The sequence below is a fragment of the Orcinus orca genome, chromosome 20, assembly GCF_937001465.1.
Source record: "Orcinus orca chromosome 20, mOrcOrc1.1, whole genome shotgun sequence".
In the NCBI taxonomy this organism is placed as follows: domain Eukaryota; kingdom Metazoa; phylum Chordata; class Mammalia; order Artiodactyla; family Delphinidae; genus Orcinus; species Orcinus orca.
In genome coordinates this window covers 53925344-53948431 of record NC_064578.1, presented here as the reverse complement: position 1 = coordinate 53948431, position 23088 = coordinate 53925344, and the positions used below count along the sequence as shown (strand labels likewise).

At 40.2% G+C, this 23088-nt stretch overlaps 2 protein-coding genes across 5 annotated transcripts in view; one reads left to right on the top strand and one right to left on the bottom strand.

Moving 5' to 3' along the window:
- LOC117199139 (zinc finger protein 677-like) overlaps window positions 1-23088 on the top strand; it is a 545188-nt gene that overhangs the window by 135912 nt on the left and 386188 nt on the right. The window lies entirely within an intron of this gene.
- The window catches only part of LOC101279864 (zinc finger protein 160-like), a 325017-nt gene that overhangs the window by 292892 nt on the left and 9037 nt on the right, over window positions 1-23088 (bottom strand). Inside the window, exons 3-5 of one of the 2 annotated variants that reach the window (XM_049703472.1) lie at window positions 20117-20204; window positions 16906-17032; window positions 7408-12907 (exon numbers count right to left, since the gene is read on the bottom strand). In XM_049703472.1, the coding sequence (XP_049559429.1) occupies window positions 11478-12907; window positions 16906-17032; window positions 20117-20131 (1572 nt within the window). In that variant the 5' untranslated portion in view covers window positions 20132-20204 and the 3' untranslated portion in view covers window positions 7408-11477. Of the gene's footprint in view, window positions 1-7407; window positions 12908-16905; window positions 17033-20116; window positions 20205-23088 lie in introns of those variants that run through there. The other variant, XM_049703471.1, reaches the window with a different exon arrangement.

Sequence of the window (23088 nt, the reverse complement as noted above, 5' to 3'; positions counted from 1 at the left end):
CAGTTAGTGGCTGGTTAACATCTCTGCACTAATGCATTCACATTTCCCCGCTGTCAGCCCCTTTCTTCTCATGAGTCCAGACACCAATGTACCCAGGCTCTGCTCTACCTGCTGTAGAAGGAATACCCAAGTCCCTAATCTGGTCAGAAAACTCTAAATTTTCTATTTGTATTCACAATAAAAGTCCTTTATTCATTCAGTTTTTGCTGTATTCAGCACTACAATGAGCAGTCACATCAGAGAGAGTGGTGAGCAACAGGCTGTCTTCAGAATTTAAAATATATTGGTTGGGGGCTTCCCTGGTGGTGCGGTGGTTAAGAATCCGCCTGCCAATGCAGGGGACACGGGTTTGAGCCCTGGTCCGGGAAGATGCCACATGCCGCGGAGCAACTAAGCCCATGCGTCACAACTACTGAGCCTGCGCTCTAGAGCCCGCGAGCCACAACTACTGAGCCCACGTGCCACAACTACTGAAGCTTGTACGCCTAGAGCCTGTGCTCCACAACAAGAGAAGCCACCATAATAAGAAGCCTGTGCACCACAACAAAGAGTGGCCCCCACTCGCCACAACTAGAGAAAAGCTCATGTGCAGCAACAAAGACCCAATGCAGCCAAAAATAAATAAATAAATTTATTAAAAAAAATTTTTTTGTCTGTACAACCACTATGGAGAACAATATAGAGGTTCCTTAAAAAACTAAAAATAGAACTACCATATGATCCAGCAATCCCACTCCTGGGCATATATCTGGAGAAAACCATCATTTGAAAAGATACATGCATCCCAATGTTCATTGCAGCACTATTTACAATAGCCATGGAAACAACCTACATGTCCATTGACAGAGCAATGGATAAAGATGTGGTACATAGATAAACAATGGAATATTACTTGGGCATAAAAAAGAATGAAATAATGACGTTTGCAGCAACATGGATGGCCCTAGAGATGATCATACTAAGTGAAGTAAGCCAGAGAAAGACAAATATCATATGATAGCACCTATATGTGGAATCTAAAAAAAAAAAAGATACAAGTGAACTTATTTACAAAACAGAAACAGACTCACAGACTTCAAAAACAAACATATGGTTACCAAAGGGGAAATATGTGTGTGTGGGGGGGGGGATAAATTAGGAGGTTGGGATTAACATACACGCACTACTGTACATAAAATAATCAACAAGGACCTACTGTACAGCACAGGGAACTCTACTCAATATTCTGTAATAATCTATATGGGAAAACAATCTGAAAAACAATGGATATATATATAATTGAATCACTTTGCTGTACACCTGAAACTAACACAACATTGTAAATCAACTATACTTCAATATAAAATAAAAATTAAGTTTAAAAAAAGCAAAAATAAAAAGGTCTAATTAACACACACACACACAAAAAATATACTGGGGAAGACACTGAACCAGCTATTTACTAAGCAAAATGCAATGTAATCTCATTTTCATGAGCTGTTTCAATATAATACTTGAGTCTAGGAATTTGTAAAAAGTGTGGCCTGTATTATTTGGAGATAATAGAAAGTTTCTCTGAGTACGTATATTTCAGTCTAATAAATAAAAACGTCCCTAGAACTCAGGAGGCAGTGAAATGTGAGAAGAGTTTATGGAAAGAAAGAGCCTTTGGTTTTGACTATTCACATACCTAGGACGGATCTGGAAGAGGGAATAAGGTGTCAGACACTGCATAACACTGAAGGTCCAGTATGTGTTTTTACCTCAAAGCCTGAGAGGAGACCTTGCTATTTGAGTTGTTTTTGGATGGGGAGAGATTGCCATATGTTTTTTCCGCATTTTCTGGCAAAACTCAGCTGAATGACGAAGGTAAGGCAACAAAGTAAACACGTCTTGGGATTTTTAAAGTAATATTTTTAGTTGTGATGAAATACACATAAAATCTAACATTTTAACTATTATTAAGTGTACAGTTCAGCGGCATTAAGTACCTTGATATTGTTGTGCAACTATCACCACCACCCATCTCCACGATTCTTATCTAGTAAACTGTAACTCTACGCAATAAACAGTAACTCCCTATTGCCCTCTCCCTCGGCCCCTGGCAACCACCATTCTACTTTCTGTCTCTAGATTTGACTGGTCTAGGTACCTCATGTAAGTGGAATCAGAGAGTATTTGTCCTTTTGCGATTGGCTTATTTCACTTAGCATAATGTCCTCAAGGTTCATCCATGTTGTAGCATATGTCAGACTATCCTTTTTAAGGCTGAATAATATTTTATCGTTGACCACATCACGTTTCTCTTTGTGTGTCAGTGGACATTTGGTTGCGTCCACCTTTTGGCTATTGTAAATAATGTTGGCTATTGTAAATAATGTTGCTCTGAACATGCCTGTACAAATTTCTCTTTGAGTCTTCTCTTAGTTCTTTGGGGTATATACCCAGAAGTAGAATTTTTGGATCATATGTTAATTCTAGGTTTAACTTTTTTTTTTTATAGAATGAATTTAAATTTATTTATTTATTTATTTTTGGCTGTGTTGGGTATTTGTTTCTGTGCCAGGGCTTTCTCCAGTTGCGGCGAGCGGGGGCCACTCTTCATCGCGGTGCACAGGCCTCTCACTGTCGCGGCCTCTCTTGTTGCGGAGCACAGGCTCCAGTTGCGCAGGCTCAGTAGTTGTGGCTCACGGACCCAGTTGCTCCACGGCATGTGGGATCTTCCCAGACCAGGGCTCAAACCTGTGTCCCCTGCGTTGGCAGGCAGATTGTCAACCACTGCGCCACCAGGGAAGCCCCTAGGTTTAACTTTTTGAGGAACCATTTGTTTTCCAAATTAGCTGCACCATTTCACAATCCCACCAACAGTGGATAAGGTTTACAGTTTCACTACCTCCCTGCCAACATTTGTTATTTTCTGTTGTTTTTTAAATAATAGTGGCCGTCCTAATGGATGTGAGGTGGTATCTCATTGTAGAATGTTTTTAAGATGGGAAATGGACAAGTAAAAATATCAACTGGGTACTGGGATATTTAGAGGCTGAAATATTTTGTATTAAGTGATATCGCAATTAGTTTGAGGGAAGACAGGAGTCAGTTCGGACTCCCATGTCCTCTATGGAGGAAATATACCTATGGTGGAATCTTCACATTTCTAGAATAGCAGACGAGGAGGGTGTGGGTGAATAACCTTTTTGTTTATGTGGATTTTTCTTCAGGAAAAGATCTAAGGGAACAAAACAGGAGAATCAAAAAGTGGGGGAGTATAACTGATTCACTTTGTTATAAAGCAGAAACTAACACACCATTGTAAAGCAATTATACTCTAATGAAGATGTTAAAAAATAACAATAATTAAAAAAAATAAAAAATAATTTTAAAAAAAAGTGAGGGAAATGGACAATTCCTCAATCACATAGAAAGATTAGAATATACCCTTATTCGTGATTGCTAGATTTGAGGATCCAAAAAATTTAAAGGAGTTTCAACAAATGCACAATATATTCAAACTTGTGTCAAAAAATACATATATAAAGAACAATTTCCAGCAGTTGTTAGACCACAAAGTCTCAAACACTAAAAAAATTTTTAATAAGACAGATAATATTTTATCATCATCAAATAATACCACTTGGAAAACTGTACATTCAGAAATTTTAAAATATTGAAAACCTTAAAGAGTCACTATTTGTTTAGATAATTAGAATTTATGTATATGAAAAGATAAGAAAATTCTTGTGTCAACCCTGTGATATTTAGTTAATGAAAAAAATTATTTAGAGGAAATAAGATAGCTGCAAATTCACATATTAGAAGTTCACTGGACAATCCATGTCCTATGGGCCCAATTCAAGAATTTTTAAAGAAAGGTATGGTGTAAATCCAACAAAAGGCAAAAATGAAAATTATATTAAATATAACAAAATGTTCTTTTGAAATATTGGCTTTAAAATGTGCAAAAGGCTTCCCTGGTGGCCCAGTGGCTAAGAATCCGCCTGCCAATGCAGGGGACATGCGTTCAAGTCCTGGTCCGGGAAGATCCCACATGCCATGGAGCAACTAAGCCCATGCACCACAACTACTGAGCCTGCGCACCACAACTACTGAGCCCACGTGCCACAACTACCAAAGCCTGCACACCTACAGCCCGTGCTCCACAACAAGAGAAGCCACCACAATAAGAAGCTCATGCACTGCAAGGAAGAGAAGCCCCCGCTCACCGCAACTAGAGAAAGCCCATGTGCAGCAACGAAGACCCAATGCAGCCAAAAGTAAATAAATAAAATAAACTTACTAAAAGAAACAATAAAATAAAATGTGCAAAGACACACTTGAACAATACTAATCATAGCAGATGACTATTGATAGAGATTTTCAAAACCTGTAGAGATTACTAAGAACAACTTTATATTAACTTGAAAATTGAGAAGAATGATTTTTACAAATATAGATCACTAAAACTGAATTAAGAAGAATTAGAAATAAGAGAAACATAAATAACTTCAAAACTTTGAAATATTCAACAAGACTGATTGTTTTACAGGAAAATTTCCCACATTTGCAAGGTATTGGCAGTTCTCTTCATTTACAAACTTTTTTCAATACAGAAGATATGAAAATGTGTAATACTGCTATTATATCCCTCATGTTAAGACATCAAAAAAAAGCAGTTTGACTTCTGAAGTTTAATGCAAAATGGATCATTAAAATACACAATGTGACTGAGTAGATGTTATTCTAGTAATAAATGATATTTTAATATATGTGGTATTACACAGCCTGCTGTGGTGTGAACAATGAGAACACTGACCTCCATTATACCAATAGCTTCAGAGAAGCACTTGAAACATTTCAACACTCAGTTACATTTATAGAAATCTACAACACAACATTGTAAATCAACCATACTTCAATAAAATTTAAAACAAAGTAAAATAAAATAAACATACACCCAGCATATAGGATCAGGAAGAAAATTAATCTGATCATGTCCATCAACAATGAATATAGAACTTTATATTGATGGTCAAATGTTGACAGTGTGTTATGGACTTATATACACTACCAAATGTAAAATGGCTAGCTAGTGGGAAGCAGCCGCATAGCACAGGGAGATCAGCTCCGTGCTTTGTGACCACCTAAAGGGATGGGATAGGGAGGGTGGGAGGGAGACACAAGAGGGAGGGGATATGGGGATATATGTATATGTATAGTTGATTCACTTTGTTATACAGCAGAAACTAACACACCATTGTAAAGCAATTATACTCCAAAAAAATGTTTAAAAAAATGTTAACAAGCATTTCTGTTTAGGTCAGGAATAAATTGAGAATTGATCTCTGAATATCACTTCTACTCAAGAGTATAGTAGAATTTGTAGCCATTACAGCCAGTAGGTCAGAAGCATGGGAGGCCTAGGACTTGTGATTGGCATCTGAAGTGGGGGTAGTGTTGTGCAACTGAGTCCTTAATTCTTTGGAGGCTGTACTTACTCCAAGTAGTTGGTATCAAAATTCAATTGTAGGACACGCAGTTGGTGTCCGAAGAGCTGGAGAATTGCTTGGTGTGGGGAAAACCCCCATATGTTTGTTGTCACAAGTGTTGTAACTGAAACAGCTCACCCTATCACTGATCATTAAAAAAGATCCTACTGGACTTCCCTGGAGGTCCAGTGGTTAAGACTCCACACTTCCATTGCAGGGGGCACGGGTTCAATCCCTGGTCAGGGAACTAAGATCCCACATGCTGCATGGCACAGCAAAAAAAAAAAAAAAAAATCAAATCAAAATGAATTAAATACTTAAGTGTCAGACCTGAAACTGTAAGACCCCTAGAAGAAAACAGGGGAAAAGCTTCTTGACAACGGCCTGTGGAATAATTTTTTTTTATTTGACAACAAAGCTAATTAGACAAATGTGACCACATCAAACTAAAAGTTTCTGCACAGCAAAAGAATCAATCAAGAGTGAAAAGGCAGGGACTTCCCTGGTGGCACAGTGGTTAAGAATACACCTGCCAATGCAGGAGACACGGTTTCGAACCCTGGTCTGGGAAGATCCCACATGTTGCAGAGCAACTAACCCCATGTGCCACAACTACTGAGCCTGTGTGCCACAACTACTGAAGCCCACACACCTAGAGCTCGTGCTCTGCAACAAGAGAAGCCACCACAATGAGAAGCCCGCGCACCACAACAAAGAGTAGCCCCCGCTCGCCGCAGCTAGAGAAAGCCTGTATGCAGCAACAAAGACCCAACGCAGCCAAATAAATAAAATAATTTATTAAAAAAAAAAAAAGAGTGAAAAGGCAGGGACTTGCCTGGTGGTCCAGTGGCTAAGACTCCACGCTCCTAATGCAGGGGACCCAGGTTTGATACCTGGTCAAGGAACTAGATCCTGCATGTCACAACTAAAGATCCTGCATGCCACAACTAAAGATCCTACATGCCGCAACTAAGACTGGTGTAGCCAAATAAATAAATAATTTAAAAAACAATAATAAAATTAAAAAAGAGTGAAAAGGCAATCTACAGAATGGGAGAAAGTATTTGCAAACCATATATTTGATAGGGGGTTAATATCCAAAATATGTAAGGAACTCATCTCAATAGCAAACTCCCCCAAATAATCCAATTAAAAAATGGGCAAAGGACCTAAACACACATTTCTCAAAAGAAGACATACAAATGGTCAGCAGGTATATGAAAAGATACCCAACATCACTAATCAGGGAAAAGCAAATCAAAGCCACCATGCTATATCATTTCATACTTGTTAGAATGGTTATTAGTTTTTTTAAATAAATAAATTTATTTATATATTTATTTATTTTTGGCTGCATTGGGTCTTCGTTGTTGCATGCGGGCTTTCTCTAGTTGCACAGAGCAGGGGCTACTCTTCGTTGTGATGTGCGAGCTTCTCATTGTGGTGGCTTCTCTTGCTGCGGAGCACGGGCTCTAGGCGCACAGGCTTCAGTAGTTGTGGCACACGGGCTCAGTAGTTGTGGCTCGCAGGCTCTAGAGAGCAGGCTCAGTAGTTGTGGTGTATGGGCTTAGCTGCTCCATGGCATGTGGGATCTTCCCGGACCAGGGCTCGAACCCATGTCCCCTGCATTGGCAGGCGGATTCTTAACCACTGCACCGCCAGGAAGTCCCTAAGATGATTCTTAAAGAAACAAATGATAACAAATGTTGCCAAGGATGTTTGAGAAAAGGGAACAGCGGTACAGCCACTACAGAAAACAGTATGGTGGGTTCTCCAAAAATTATAAATAGAACTACCATATGACCCAACAATCCCACTGCTGGTTATATATCCAAAGGAAATAAAATCAGGATCTCATAGAAGTACCAGTACTCCTATGTTCACTGCAGCATTATTCACAATAATCAAAGTATAGAAACAACTTAAATGAGCATCAACACAAGAATGGATAAAGAAAATGTTTTATAAACATGCAATGCAATCTTATTCAGTCTTAACAAAGAAGGAAATCCTGTCATTGTTCAACAACATGGATAGCCCTGGAGGACTCAATGCTAAGTGAAACAAGACCGATGGAGAAAAATACTGTATGATCTCACTTTTATGTGGAATCTAAAATAGTCAAACTCATCGAATCAGAGTAGCATGTTGGTTGCCAGGGATTAGCAGAGAGGGAAATGGGGAGATGGTGTTCAAAGGGTACAAAGTTTCAGTTATACAAGATAAATAAGTTCTGGAGATCTACGATATGACATACTACCTATAGCTAACAATACTGTACATGGTAGTACTCATGTTAAGTGTTCTTACCTCAAAAAAAGTGCCCCTCCCAAACTTATTGCTAGACTCAACTGGTGACACTAGGCAATTCTATCAAATGTATGAAGAATAACAGCATTTGTATACAATTTCTTCCAGAAAATAGACCATGAATACTTTTTAACTCAATTTCTGAGACTACTATTACCATGGTAACAAAAATAAAGGCATTTGAAGAAAGCAATAACTACTAACTAAATCCCACATAAAAAATATGCAGGGCTTCCCTGGTGGCGCAGTGGTTGAGAGTCCGCCTGCCGGTGCAGGGGACGCGGGTTCGTGCCCCGGTCCGGGAAGATCCCACATGCCGCGGAGTGGCTGGGCCCGTGAGCCATGGCCGCTGAGCCTGTGCGTCCGGAGCCTGTGCTCCGCAACGGGAGAGGCCACAACAGTGAGAGGCCTGCGTACCGCAAAAAAAAAAAAAAAAAAAAAAAGCAAAAATTCTTACAAAATACTAGTGATAGAAATTAGCAACATATAGAAAGAGGGACTGCCCTGGTGGTCCAGTGGCTAAGACTCCAAACTCCCAATTCAGGGGGCCCAGGTTCGATCCCTAGTCAGGGAACTAGATCCCACATGCTGCAACTGAAGATTCTGTGTGCCGCAACTAAGACCTGGTACAGCCAAATAAATAAATATTTAAAACAAACAAACAAACAATATATAGAAAGAACTGTACACGATGACCAAAAGGGGTTCACTCGAGGGATGCAAGGCTGTTTTAACGTTTAAAACACAATCAACATAAATCACAGTAGCAACAGATTACAGTGGAAAAATCATAGCATCCTATCAATTGATGCAGAAAAAGCATTTGACGACATTCAACACTCAGTTTAAGCTTTCAGAAAACCAGGAATAGAGGGAAATTTCCTCAACTCAATAAAGAACACCTAAGAAAGCTTACCTACAACAAACATCATTCTTAATGGTGCAAGACTGAATGCTTCCCCCACAGAGACTGAGGATAAGACAAGGATGTCTGCTCTTACCACTGTTAGTCAACATGCAATTAGAAGTTACAGCCAATGAAATAAGGGAATAAAAGGAAATAGAAGTGATAAAGAACAGAAAGAAGATAATAACAGTGTATCCATCAGGAGGAGGTATCATTGTGGTGGTGGGCTGAACAATCACCTCCCGCCACCAAAGGACAGCCACATCCTCACCCCTGTAACCTTCAAGTGTTAAGGATCTTGAGATGAGAGATTATCCTGGATCATCCAATAAGCATGGTATAATCAGAAGGGGTTGAATAAGAAGGATGCAGTTGGACTTGGCCACATAGAAGCTGCTACTGTGGTGGAAGAAGGACGGAGATAAAAAGATATTAAGATGGTACCTGGCTGACTTTGACGATGGATGAAGCGGCAAAGCATATAAGCAGTCTGCAGAATTTGCAAAGTGCAAGGAAATAAATTCCTCCCTGGAATGTCAGGGTTACAGTTCTGTTAACATACCCATTTTAGACGTCTGACCTGAACTGAAAGAGAATAAATTTTATTGTTTTAATCCACCTAGTTTGTGATAATTTCTTAACGCCTGATGAAATAAAATTTATATTTTAAGGCAAGACAAGAAAAAAATTAACATAAAATTCTGTTTGGGCCTCCTCCCTCCCAAATGTGCAGTGTGCATCTGCATTACACATTAACCACAGCTCCTCAAAGGTGGGAGTGCCTGCCCAACCAACTGGAGAGGTCAAATTTTTTTCCTCTCTTTTGACACTAGCAATTTAACTTCTTACAAGAATAGCGTTCTTTCCCAACTCTGTAGGGGGTCATGGTGACTTGCTGCTCACGTTGTATGTACTCACCTGGACTACGTATCCTTGGTGAACTTTATGTCAAGTATCAGTATGTCATTCTGATGCACGATCCTTTGTCTCGAAAATGTGTATGACTGTACCTTGAACTCTAACAGCTGGAACAGTTCTCAGAGATTTCGGAGAATCTGCTTCCTGGATTATAGTCCTCAATTTGGCGTGCATAAAATTCCCCCTTTTTTTTTCTTATTGATAGATAATTGAATTTTCGTCAACAAGCTGCATTAGGAAACTAATGAAATGATATATACAGACAAGTCCAAGTCATCTGCGAATACCTCTAGAATAAGTGAGACTAGTAAGTTCTGAGGATACAAGATCAACATTCAAAAATCTATTGTATTTCTATATAGTAGCAATTAACACATGGAAACAAGTTAAAAATAACATGTCCAATTATTCAAAAAAGAAAAAAGTAGAAATGTGTTAATCAAACAAAACGTTGACGGGATTTTGATGCTGAAATCTATAAAATACTGGTGAAAGAAACCAAAGATCAGAGAAATAAATAGACATACTACAGCCATTTATTGGAAGGCCTAACATAGAAATGATGTCAAATGATTGCAAACTGACAGGCAGGCTTAATGCATTTTCTATCAAGATATTTTGTAGACACAAACAAGATTTTTCTAAAACTTATATGGAAAGGCAAAAGGAACTAGAATAGCTAAAATATCTGAAGAAGAATAAACTGGTTGGAATCACTCATTCAATTCAAAACTTCTAATAAGATAAAAAGTAATCAAGACTGATTTTGTGGAGTGAGACATACAGAACGATGGAACAAAACAGAGAACCCAGAAATAGCCCCACACAATTACTTGCAACTGAGTTTTGACAAAGGTACCAAGAAACCTGAATGAAGCAAGAATCTGAAAAAAATTACACCATATCAACTGATCTTCCACACTAGGAAAAAAAATGAAAGAATCTCCACCAAAACCTCACACCTGTACAAATATTAGCTCAAAATCAGTCATAGCTTTACACGTGAAATGTAAAACCATACTACTTTAAACTGTAAGAGATTCAGAAAAGAAACCATAGGATAACATCCTCAGGATCCAGCTATATATCTACCTAAGTTTTAACATATTTTGACTTTTAATTTTATTCTGCAGTATGCAATATTTCAGACTAAACTTGAGACTTAGTTATTCCTCATGTGAATGCTCTGATGTGGATTCTGTTGCAAAAAGTCTTGAAGAAATTTTAAATATTCATTACTTTTGTAAGGCTTCTTTCCATTATGAATTCTTTGGTGAATCCTGAGGGGACACTGTTGCTTAAAGGCTTTCCACATTCAGTAAATTTCCCTGGGCCTCCCTGGTGGCGCAGTGGTTGAGAGTCCGCCTGCCGACGCGGGGGACATGGGTTCATGCCCCGGTCCGGGAAGATCCCACATGCTGCGGAGTGGCTGGGCCCGTGAGCCATGGCCGCTGGGCCTGCGCGTCCGGAGCCTGTGCTCCGCAACGGGAGAGGCCACAGCAGTGAGAGGCCCGCGTACCTAAAAAAAAAAAAAAAAAAATTTCCCTGGTTTCTCTCAGGTATAAATCCTCTCATGACATCAAAGCCATGAATGTTTAATAAAAAGCCTTCCCACGTTCATTACATTTGTAAAGCTGCTCTCCAGTAGGAATCTTGTGATGTTCTGTAGTTTTGATCTACAGATAAGAGCCTTTATACACACATTACATTCTTGTGGCTTCATCAAAGATGTATATTCTGATGTCTAGTGAGTTGCGAAGTCTGTACAAGTCCTCTGTCCTATATGTTACACTGATGTAATTTCTCTTTAGTGTGGACTCTCTGGTGTCAATCCATGCTTGAACTTGTGTTATTTTGCCACACTCGTTACATCGGTCAGGTTACTCTCTAGCATGAATTCTCCGATGACTTATGAGGCTTGAGTTTTGAGTGAAGACCTTGCCACACTCACTGCATTGGTAAGGTTTCTCTCCAGTGTGGATTTTCTTATGTCTGTTGAAGTTTGAGCAATGAATAAAGGATTTGCCGCACTGATTACATTTGTAAGGTTTCTCTCCGGTATGAATCCGGCGATGACTAGGAAGGCTTGAACTCTGACTGAAGACCTTGCCACACTCATTACATTTGTAAGGTTTCTCTCTAGTATGGGTGACCTGATGATAAGTAAGACTTGAATACACACCAAATGCTTTGCCACACTCGTTGCATTTGTATGGCTTCTCCCCAGTATGAATTCTCCGATGACTTACGAGGCTTGAATTCTGAGTGAAGACCTTCCCACACTCACTACATTTGTAGGGTTTCTCTCCAGTGTGCATGACCTGATGTCGAGTGAGGTGGGAGCTCTGATTAAAGGCTTTGCCACATTTATTACATTTGTAAGGTTTCTCTCCAGTATGAATTCTGCGATGATTAGTAAGGCTTGAACTCTGACTGAAGACCTTGCCACACTCATTACATTTGTACGGTTTCTCTCTAGTATGGACGACCTGATGATAAATAAGACTTGAATACACACTAAAGGCTTTGTCACACTCGCTACACTGGTAGGGTTTCTCTCCGGTATGAATTCTGCGATGACGTAGAAGGTGTGAACTGTAACTGAAGCCCTTACCACATTCCTCACACTTGTGATGTTTCCCTCTTGTGTGGATTCTTTGATGTCTAGTGAGATGTGAGCTCTGGTTAAAGGCTTTGCCACATACATTACATTTGTAAGGTTTCACACCTGTGTGGATTACCTGATGGTTAGTGAGTTGTGAGCCATGATTAACTGCTTTGTCATACTCATCACATTTGTAAGGTTTTTCCCTAATGTATGCTTTCTGGTCTTCTGTGAGTAATGAAGAATGCCAGAAATCATTCCCATATTCATTAAAAATGTTGGTTTGGACACTCGGAAGAATTCTCTGAAGTACTGACAGTGAGGAACCACTGTTGTTAGACTTCTCAACTTGATGATACTCATACAATGGCCCTTCAGTTGGAAATATCTGCAGTTCGGCCAGATGTGACTGAAAGCTTAGTCCGAGCCTGTTTTCAATAGGCTTGTCTCCTTCATCTCTTCTACCATGTTGATCTCTTCTACCAGTGAGATTTTTTTTATGGGTGACAGGCACTCCTCTGTAATTTCTTTTGTCACTTCTCCACTGGTACTCAAAGTCACGCTCATTTTTCTGGATTTCCCTATAGCCATAGTCCTCAGTCTCACAGCTTTCATGTCTTTCCAACAACACTGTTTGCAACACTTCCCCTGTATGACTGTTCTCTTTTGGTGCGGATTCCTTGATCACACATTTAAGAGAGGTATCTACAAGACATAAAGAATCGTATGTCTCCTATTAATTACAGTTTGAAAGAAATATTTCATATTGAAGAACATAATATTGTATCAGAAGTACTACATATTTTGAACAGTTAAGAAACGTTGCAACCATGATCTTCAGTTTTTAGGAATACAAAGGGAATGAGATTCTTTCATAAAGAAAGGGTGGGATTTCCCTGGTGGCGCAGTGGTTACGAAGCCGCCTGCCAATGCAGGGGACACGGTTCGATCCCTGGTCCAGGAAGATCCCACATGCCACAGAGCAACTAAGCCCATGCACCACAACTACTGAGCCTGCATTCTAGAGCCCGCGAGCCACAACTACTGAGCCCACGTGCCACAACTACTGAAGCCCACGTGCCTAGAGCCCATGCTCCACAACAAGAGAAGCCACCACAATGAGAAGGCTGCGCACCGCAAAGAATAGCCCCTGCTCACCGCAACTAGAGAAAGCCCACGTGCAGCAACGAAGACCCAATGCAGCCAAAAATGAATAAATTAGGGAAAAAAAAAAGAGAGAAAGGGTGATTACATGTATTTCAAATTAATTTTAGGGAAGCCTACTTTAAACAATCAATGGCTGAAACACCCATAGTGTACCCATGTTAGCCCTGAAAGAAGGGGTATTTTTGTACCATGACCCCAAAGCACACACCACTTCACAGAAAACATATGGCGGTTTCAGATTTGAAGAGATAAAGATATTACACATATTTACTGCATATCGATTGTGCACCAATAAATGCTAAAGCACAGTACTCTAATGGTAAATAAGCCATAATTTTAACTAATGAGTAATATAAATAAATGGCAATTTAGAAGTGGAAATGAAGTTTAATAAAACAATGTTATAAAAATACAGTAATTCTCTGAATACCAGTTATAAAAGTCATAGAACTATATTCACTCAGAATGGCCATTCTGCAACACTAACCAGTGATGTGAGTCAGTTATACTGCATAATACCCACTGAAAAGCCATCATCTATAAATCATAATGAAAATTAGCAAACAGTGACAAAACATGATGGAAAAGAATATGGAAAAGAATGTATATATGTGTAGGTATAACTCAGTCACTCTGCTGGACAGCAGTAATTAACACAACATTGTAAATCAACTATACTTCAATTAAAAAAAAGAAAATTAGTAAATAAAACATTCTAGTAAGCTATGATAAAACCAGGGTATAAGTAATAAGCAACCGCAATTATATGAAACTATTGTTTGTGAAATTCTCAACAAATCCTTCTGAAGACAAAAAAAAGCAAGGCTTCTGTTCCAGAAACAACACAAAACGAGAACTGAAATTTACGTTAAGACTACTGACTTTTTGAAAGAGAAAGACAAACACCACGTGACATCACTCATATGTGGAATCTAAAATTTGGCATATGGGACTTCCCTGGCGGTCCAGTGGTTAGGACTCTGTGCTTTCACTGCTGAGGGTGAGGGTTCAATCGCTGGTGGGGGAACTAAGATCCTGCAAGCCACACGGCAAAAAAAAAAAAAAAAAAAAAAAAAGCACAAATGAAACAGGAACAGACTCACAGACATAGAGAACAGACATGTGGTTGCCAAGAGGAAGGGTGAGCAGTGGAGATATGGATTGGGAGTTTGGGATTAGCAGATGCAAACTACTATATACAGAATGAACAGATAACAAAGTCCTACTGTACAGCACAGGGAACTATATTCAATATTGTGTGATAAATCATAATGGAAAAGAATATAAAAAAGGATGTATATGTAGGTATAACTGAATCACTTTGCTGTACAGCAGAAATTAACACAACACTGTAAATCAACTATACTTCAATTTTTTTTTTTTTTTTTGGCCAAGCGGCTTGCGAGATCTTAGTTCCCCAACCAGGGATTGAACCTGGACCCTCAGCATTGAGAGTGCAGAGTCCTAACCACTGGACCTTCAGGGAATTCCCAACTATACTTCAATTTTTTAAAAGTTCTTTAAAAAAGACACTGTTAAGAAAATGAAAACACCAGCTACAGACTAGGGGAAAATATGTGCACGACAGATATCTCACCATGGACTTGTGTCCAGGTTATACAAAGAACTCTCAAAACTAAGAAAACAAACAACGTGTTTTGAAAAATAAGCAAGGGAACTATATTCAATAACCTGGGGTAAACCATAATGGAAAATGTAGTGGAATAACTGAGGACATGGAAAGGAGATGTGACCCATGAGCCCCCCCTCGGCAAACCGAGGGCGGGCGAATAAGCCAGGACTGCAGGCAGTCCTGGATACTCTGGGCACTGATCCATGAAATGACCTCGGTATAATCAGAACACAAGGAAACGTCCTTGTGCTACTTTAGTATAATCAGAATGATGGGAACACAAGGAGATGTCCTTGTGTTGCTTATGAGCTCAAGGACGAAGCACGGCATGTCTTCAAGAAAGCCCATTGTTGCTTGTATAATAAATAAAAGCATATGTTGCTGCTTTGGCATTTCTGGAATGTTAAGAAAACAAGTCTTAAGATGTAAACATAGATAATGCTTAAATAAAAGTCACCACAGCAGGACAGACGGCGCTGTATTGCCTGAGCGAGCAGCAGCCCTCTACTGCTGTGCTTCTGCACAATTCATCTCGTGTGATGAGCTTACTTTCAGCCCTGTCATAAGAAAACTACAACAGAAAACAATGTGAAAAAGAATGTATGTATACATATATATATATATGTATATATATATGTATATATATATATATGTATATATATATGTGTATATATATATGTATATATAACTGAATCACTCTGCTGAACAGCAGAAATTAACACATTGTAAATCAAGTACACTTCAATTAAAAAAAAGAGAATAAAAAAATGTTAATAAGCGTAGAGACTAGGAAGTAATGGGCATGTGGGCAGTGTGTGTACTTGCCAATCTGTGGGAAGATAAATGCATTCGGACACTTAAAATGTTGACTGAGGAAAAAAGAGAAACTGACTTAGCAAGTAGCATAATATTGTCCCATTCTTAACTATAGGACATGGGGCAAAAAGGAAGAGATCTAAAAGGGAGGGAGCACAGGGACTTCCCTGGCGGTCCAGCGGGTAAGAGTCTGCACTCCCAATGCAGGGGGCCTGGGTTCGATCCCTGGTCAGGGAACTAGATCCCGCATGCATGCCGCAACTAAGGAGCCCACATGCCGCAACTGAGACCCGGCGCAGCCATCAATCAGTCAATCAGTGGGAGGGAGTACAATGATGAGGGAAGAAACCAGGTCTAGAAACACAGAGTAGAATAACTGTGTTATTCCATAACCCCCGGGGCTGGGGGTTATGGAAATGGGGAAAGGTTGATAAAAGGGCACACAATTTCCATCATAAGATGAATAAGGTCTGAACATTTCATGTAAAACGTGATAAATATAGTGGATAATACTATAAAACTGAAATGTGCTACGAGAGTAGAACTTAAGTGTTCTCCCCAAAAAAAAAAAAAGTATGTGAGGTAACGTATGTTAATTAACTTGATGGGAATCCTTTCACAATGTATATGTATATCAAATCATCACGTTGTACACTTTAAATATATTACAATTTTATTTGACAACTATACCTCAATAAAGCTAAACAAACAATTTCAAAAATTCACCCACTGACTGTCTCCTTCTGAATGCACAGAGCGTAGTAAAGTATGCAGACATCTAGCTCTCTTCCAAGAAGCACTGAATCAAAAGCACAGGGGTCGAAAAGAGGGAACTGGATATTTTAAGTTTGCCATAAGATTTTATGCATATGTAAGCTCTGGAATCACCCTTGATCATGAAATGGGAAGATCATATGAAGAAAGGACAAGTTCAAAGTCCTCACGCTACATTATGAAGCTGTTCATTTCTGAGTCAACAGGGCTTTGATCTCAGGCAGGCAATGTAGGGGTTCCCAAGAGGCACACAAGGGAAAATGCAAAGATACCCAAGGACAGGTCCCGAATTCTGGAGGGAAGTTATCCTCACCCAGGGAGAGCAGGTTCCCGTAGGTCTCCAACATCACGTCCCTGTACAAGGCCCTCTGAGCAGGGTCCAGGCATTCCCACTCCTCCTGAGAGAATTCTATGGCCACATCCTTGAATGTCAACTGTGTCTGAAATGAAAACACATTTCACCAACGGGCCATGAGGAGAGTCCTTATTTTCACACAAAATGAGAAGAGGAGAGAGAGGGGAAAGGATCGATTGGACTGAAGTGAGTATTGTTGCAGATCCACTTACGGTATTTTTGAGCAAGTTATGTGTCCCTAATTTTGGTTAGCCTCTAAATCAGTGTGGACTTCCCATTTTTGTGGACAATACAAGAAACACACACACACAATCAACACAGGATTATCTGTATAGAAATGTGAGATATGCTCCACACACCAAGTTATATTCAATGTCTAGAGGAACAAGAGCAGGAATGACATCTTCAAAGATGACAACGTCTATAGGGGCTTTAAAGAAACGGTGATGACAGCAACAGTAATCTCAAAAAGTGTTTGAACACTCCTCATGTGCTACGCATTCCTCTAAATACTTTGCATGTACTAACTCGTATAATAACATAATACCAAATTTAAAAATATCTGACCCAGCGATCCCACTACTGGGCATATACCCTGAGAAAACCATAATTCAAAAGGACACATGCACCCCAGTGTTCACAGCAGCACTATTTACAATGGCCAGGACATGGAAGCAACCTAAATGTCCATCAACAGAGGAATGGATAAAGAAGATGTGGTACATATATACAATGGGATATTACTCAGCCATAAAAAGAAACGAAATTGGGTCACTTGTAGAGACATGGATGGACCTAGAGACTGTCATACAGCGTGAAGTAAGTCAGAAAGAGAAAAATAAGTATCATATATTACTGTATATATCTGGAATCTAGAAAAATGGTATAGATGATCTTATTTGCAAAGCAGAAATAGGGACACAGATGTAGAAAATAAATGTATGGATACCAAGGGGGAAAATGGGGGGAGTGGGAGGAATTGGGAGATTGGGATTAACACATATACACTATTGATACTACTTATAAAATAGATAACTAATGAGAACATACTGTATAGCACAGGAAACTCTACTTAATGCTCTGTGGTGACCTAAATGGGAAGGAAATCCAAGAAAGAGGGGATATATGTATACATATAGCTGATTCATTTGCTGTACAGTAGAAACTAACACAACATTGTAAACCAACTCTACTCCAAAAAAAATTAATTTAAAAAATTTTAAAAAAATTTTAAAAGAATCTAAAAAAGAGTGGATACATGTATAACCGATTCACTTTTCTGCACACCTGAAAGTAACACAACATTGTAAATCAACTATATTCCAATAAAATTAAAATATTAAAATAAATAAACAAAACAGAAACAGACTCACAGACATAGAAAACAAACTTATGGTTACCAAAGGGGAAAGGGGGTGTGGGGGTGTGGATAAATTAGGAGTTTGGGATTAACATACACACACTACTGCATATAAAATAGATAGCCAACAAGGACCTACTGTATAGCACAGGGAACTTTACTCAACAGTCTGTAATAACCTATATGGGAAAAGAATCTGAAAAAGAATGGATATATGTATATGTATAACTGATTCACTTTGCTGCACACCTGAAACTAACACAACATTGTAAATCAACTATACTCCAATAAAAATTACTTTTAAAATATATAAGTAAGTAAAATTAAAAAAAACATAATAAAAAGATCTGGTCAGGGGTGGGGAGGGATAAATTGGGAGCTTGGGATTGACAATACACATAGTGCTATGCTTAAAATAGATAACCAGGGACTGCCCTGGTGGCGCAGTGGTTGAGAATCCGCCTGCCAATGCAGGGGACATGGGTTCAAGCCCTGGTCCAGGAAGATCCCACATGTCGTGGAGCAACTAAGCCTGTGCGCCACAACTACTGAGCCTGCGCTCTAGAGCCCACGAGCCACAACTACTGAGCCCGCACGCCTAGAGCCCATGCTCTGCAACAAGAGAGGCCACCACAATGAGAAGCCCGTGCACCGCAACGAAGAGTAGCCCCCACTCGCCGCAACTAGAGAAAAGCCCATGCGCAGCAACAAAGACCCAACGCAGCCAAAAATAAACACATAAATTTTTAAAAATAAAATAAAATAGATAACCAACAAGAACCTACTGAATAGCACAAGCGACCCTGCCCAATACTCTGTAATCACCTAAATGGGAAAAGAATTTGAAAAAGAACAGATACCTGTGTTATGTATAACTGAATCACTTTGTTGTACAACTGAAACTAACACAACATTGTTAATCAACTATACTCCAATATCAAATTTAAAACAATTTAAAAAAAAAAAAGGTCTGGTCCCTTCCATCTTAAGGCAGAGACAGCTGTGTCACGGACATTCTAAGAAATTTGCCTCAGGTCAAATTGCTAAAGATGGTAGAACAAACATATAAATCCAGGTGTTTAGATTCTGAATTTAAACGTTAAAGCATTTAAGTCATATAAAAGCATCAAAGGTACATTGACAGAGGGTTCCCTGAGGAAACCTGAACCAAGTTCAAGGCTAACAACCTAGAACTACATAAAATGTCATCATGAAGACATGCACACACACGCACATACATGTTACTCTTTTCATAACTATTTAACTCATTAATGTCATAGTGTAGAAAAAAGTTAATGCAATGAAAAATACTTATAATTTCAACAACTAAATAATATATAACTTATTTATTTATTTATAATTTTTTTGGCCGCGCCACGCAGCTTGTGGGATCTTGGTTCCCCGACCAGGGACTGAACCTGTGCCCCCTGCAGTGGAAGCGCTGAGTCCTAACCACTGGACCGCCAGGGAATTCCCATACCTAACCTACTTAGAGATAATGACATGTATTTTATAAAAACCATGGCCTTGAGCATCCATGCACTCGTGCACACACATATACACACTTAAATTTACTGAAATAAGAGTTGTCTCCTGATGACCACAATGGAGCTTCTTCAAGTTCCACGTCACTGGGTCATTATGAGACAGAATCTAAGTGGAGATGGCAGGCCCTGAGGGAAGGCCCCGGGTGGCTATGACTGTACAGGTGTCAGGCAGGATACTTCAGAGTCAGACAAGATCAGTGAGTCCAAAGAAGGGCATTTCAGGAAGGACAGACAGAAGAAACAACTGAGAATATGACTTTACCTGAGAAAGAGCCATTCCAGACTCCTCCTTTCCTCTTCCTCCTCTTCAGGGCTTCTTCCTCAGGCAATATGAGTCTTTCAAGTCGACCCTGAAAGTGGAAAAGATGCTGTTTAATGCTCAGAATCAACACACCCCCTTCCTGAGTCACCACCACACACACAGGGAAGCCCTCAGCATGGGGAACAGACGGTCCTCTGCTACCCACTGTCCCAGGAGGGGCTCAGGACAGTAAACTCGTAAAAGACCAACAGGTGAGTTTTCCCACACTTTCTTCAGATCTCGCTCCCCTCCTTGTGAGGCCCTCACGTACCCAGCAGCAGCGGGCACCTCAGCTGGACCCGATGATCCCCTGCAGGTCACAGACCAGCCCTGATCCATCCCCACGTGGAGCAGAATCCCCTTGCCTCTCCCAGGGGCTAATCTCAGCCTCAGAAAGGGAAGATACAGAGCCCTGGTGCTCAGTGCAGGACACAGATCAGAATCATTGGGGGCACTTTAAAACATTTCTGGGGCTATGCCCCACCCAACTAAATTTGACGAAGACTCTTTGATGGGGGAGGGGTACAAAACATGTATCTGCAAAATGCCTCATCTGTCTAACGTGAAGCCGGGAGGCAAGCCGGGCCCGTCTCCCACCTTCTTTCTGTCTCTTTTCGACCCGTGGTGAATTGCTGTCACCAGGACCCAGCAGTGGAAGGGGAAGGGGCAGAAGAAAACACGTCAAGCAAGTGTCATGGACCAGAGGTGGGGGTGAGGGTGTGGCTGGCATGTTAAATGGGAAGGGGTTGGTCAGAGAAGGCTCCACTCAGACGCTGACATCAGACCACGCTGACATCAGACCAAAGACCTGAGGGAGGAAGCGTGTTTGCCACCTGCGGCTCCTGAGTCTGATAGTTCTAGGCAGAGAGACACCTCCGTGAGGGCCCTGAGAGTACAAACTTCATCCCTGGAGAGGGAAAGAGGGCTGGGTGGCTGCAGCAGGGTGAGGAGGTGGGCGGGAGGGGAGGTCAGAGAGGCACCGGAGGAAGCTGATGATGAAGGGCCTTGGTCTCCAAGCATTTTTCGCCCATCTCTCAAAAGAATTTTAGAAACTATGTATTGTTTCTCTCACTTTAAGTAAACATCTAATATTTCTTTTATCTTATACATTAAAACACTTACAAATAATGTAATGCATTTACAATGCCGAGATAGTCACAGGGTCGCCCTTAACTGAGATGTGGAGGACGGCAGGCGGAACAGGGTTGGGGGAGGTCAAGACCAGTTTTGGACAAATTAAGGTGGAGATTCCTGTTAGATGTCCCCAGCAGAGATGTCGAGGAGACAGCTGGACACAGGATTGAGAGTTTAAGGCAGAAGTCTGGATGGAGAGGATAAACTGCGAGACACGTAGGTGGTGTTGAAAGCCATATGATGAGATGATGAGGAAAGGCAGCGGGTATAGACAGAGAAGAGGTTCCAGGACTCAGCCTTGGGATGCACCCACATTCAGAGACCAGGGAGGTCAGGAATTCAGCAGAGGGAGCTAAGAAGTGAACAGGGAGAGGAGAGGAAAATAAAACAAATAGGTAGATAGGCTTATAAAGGTTAGTGGGACGTCCTCAAAACCATGGAAAGAAAGTGTTTCAAGGAAGAGGGAGTGAGGACCTGTGCCACCTGCTGCTGACAGGAAAAGCGAATGAGCACAGGAAGTTAAATACTGGATTTAGAAACGAGGTCATACACTGTTGGTGGGAATGTAAATTGGTGTAGCTCCTATAGAAAACAGTACCGAGGTTTCTCAAAAACTAAAAATAGAGTTTTCATATGATCCAGCAATCCCACTTCTGGGCATATATCCAGACAAAACTACAAGTCAAAAAGATACATGCACCCCTATGTTTATAGCAGCATTATTCACAGTAACCAAGACATGAAAACAACCTAAGTGTTCATTGACAGATGAAAGGATAAAGAAGATGTGGTGTACACACACACGTACACACACACACACACACACACACACACACACACACACACACACACACAATGGAATACTACTCAGCCATAAAAAAGAATGAAATAATGCCATTTGCAGTAACAGGGATGGACCTAGAGATTGTCATGCTGAGTGAAGTAAGTCAGAGAAAGACAACATATGATATCACTTATATGTGGAATCTAAAATATGACACAAGGGGCTTCCCTGGTGGGGCAGTGATTAAGAATCCACCTGCCAATGCAGGGGACATGGGTTCGATCCCTGGTCTGGGAAGATCCCACATGCCATGGAGCAAATAAGCCCGTGCACCACAGCTACCGAGCCTGTGCTCTAGAGCCCGCAAGCCACAACAACTGAGCCCGCGCGCCTAAAGCCCGTGCCCTGCAACAAGAGAAGCCACTGCAATGAGAAGCCCATGCACTGCGATGAAGAGTAGCCCCTGCTCACCGCAACCAGAGAAAGCCCGCACGCAGCAACAAACACCCAATGCAGCCAAAAATAAATAAAATAAATAAATAAATTATAAATAAATAAATAAATAAAATATGACACAAACTTATCTACAAAACAGAAACAGAATCATGGACATGGAGAACAGACTGATGATTGCCAAGGGGAACTATACTCAATATCCTGTATTAAACCATAACAGAAAAGAACATGAAAAGGTATATATATATACAGCAGAAATTAACACAACATTGTAAATCAATTACACTTCAATAAAATAAATTTTTAAAAAAAAGAAACGAGGAGGTCATCAGTGACTCTGAAAAAGAAAGTGTCAGTGACATGGAGGATGTGAAAGCTTAATTGGATAAGGTTCAAGTGAAGAACTGAAGAATGTAAACAAGTTTTTAGGGCCTTGTGCTCTGAAATGGGGCACAGAAAAGGGGTACTTACTAGAGAGGGAAATGTAGTTAATAGAGAATGTCTTGTTTTAAAGATGGAAGAAAGGAGTGAATAAAAAATTTGGGAAGCATGTTTAAGA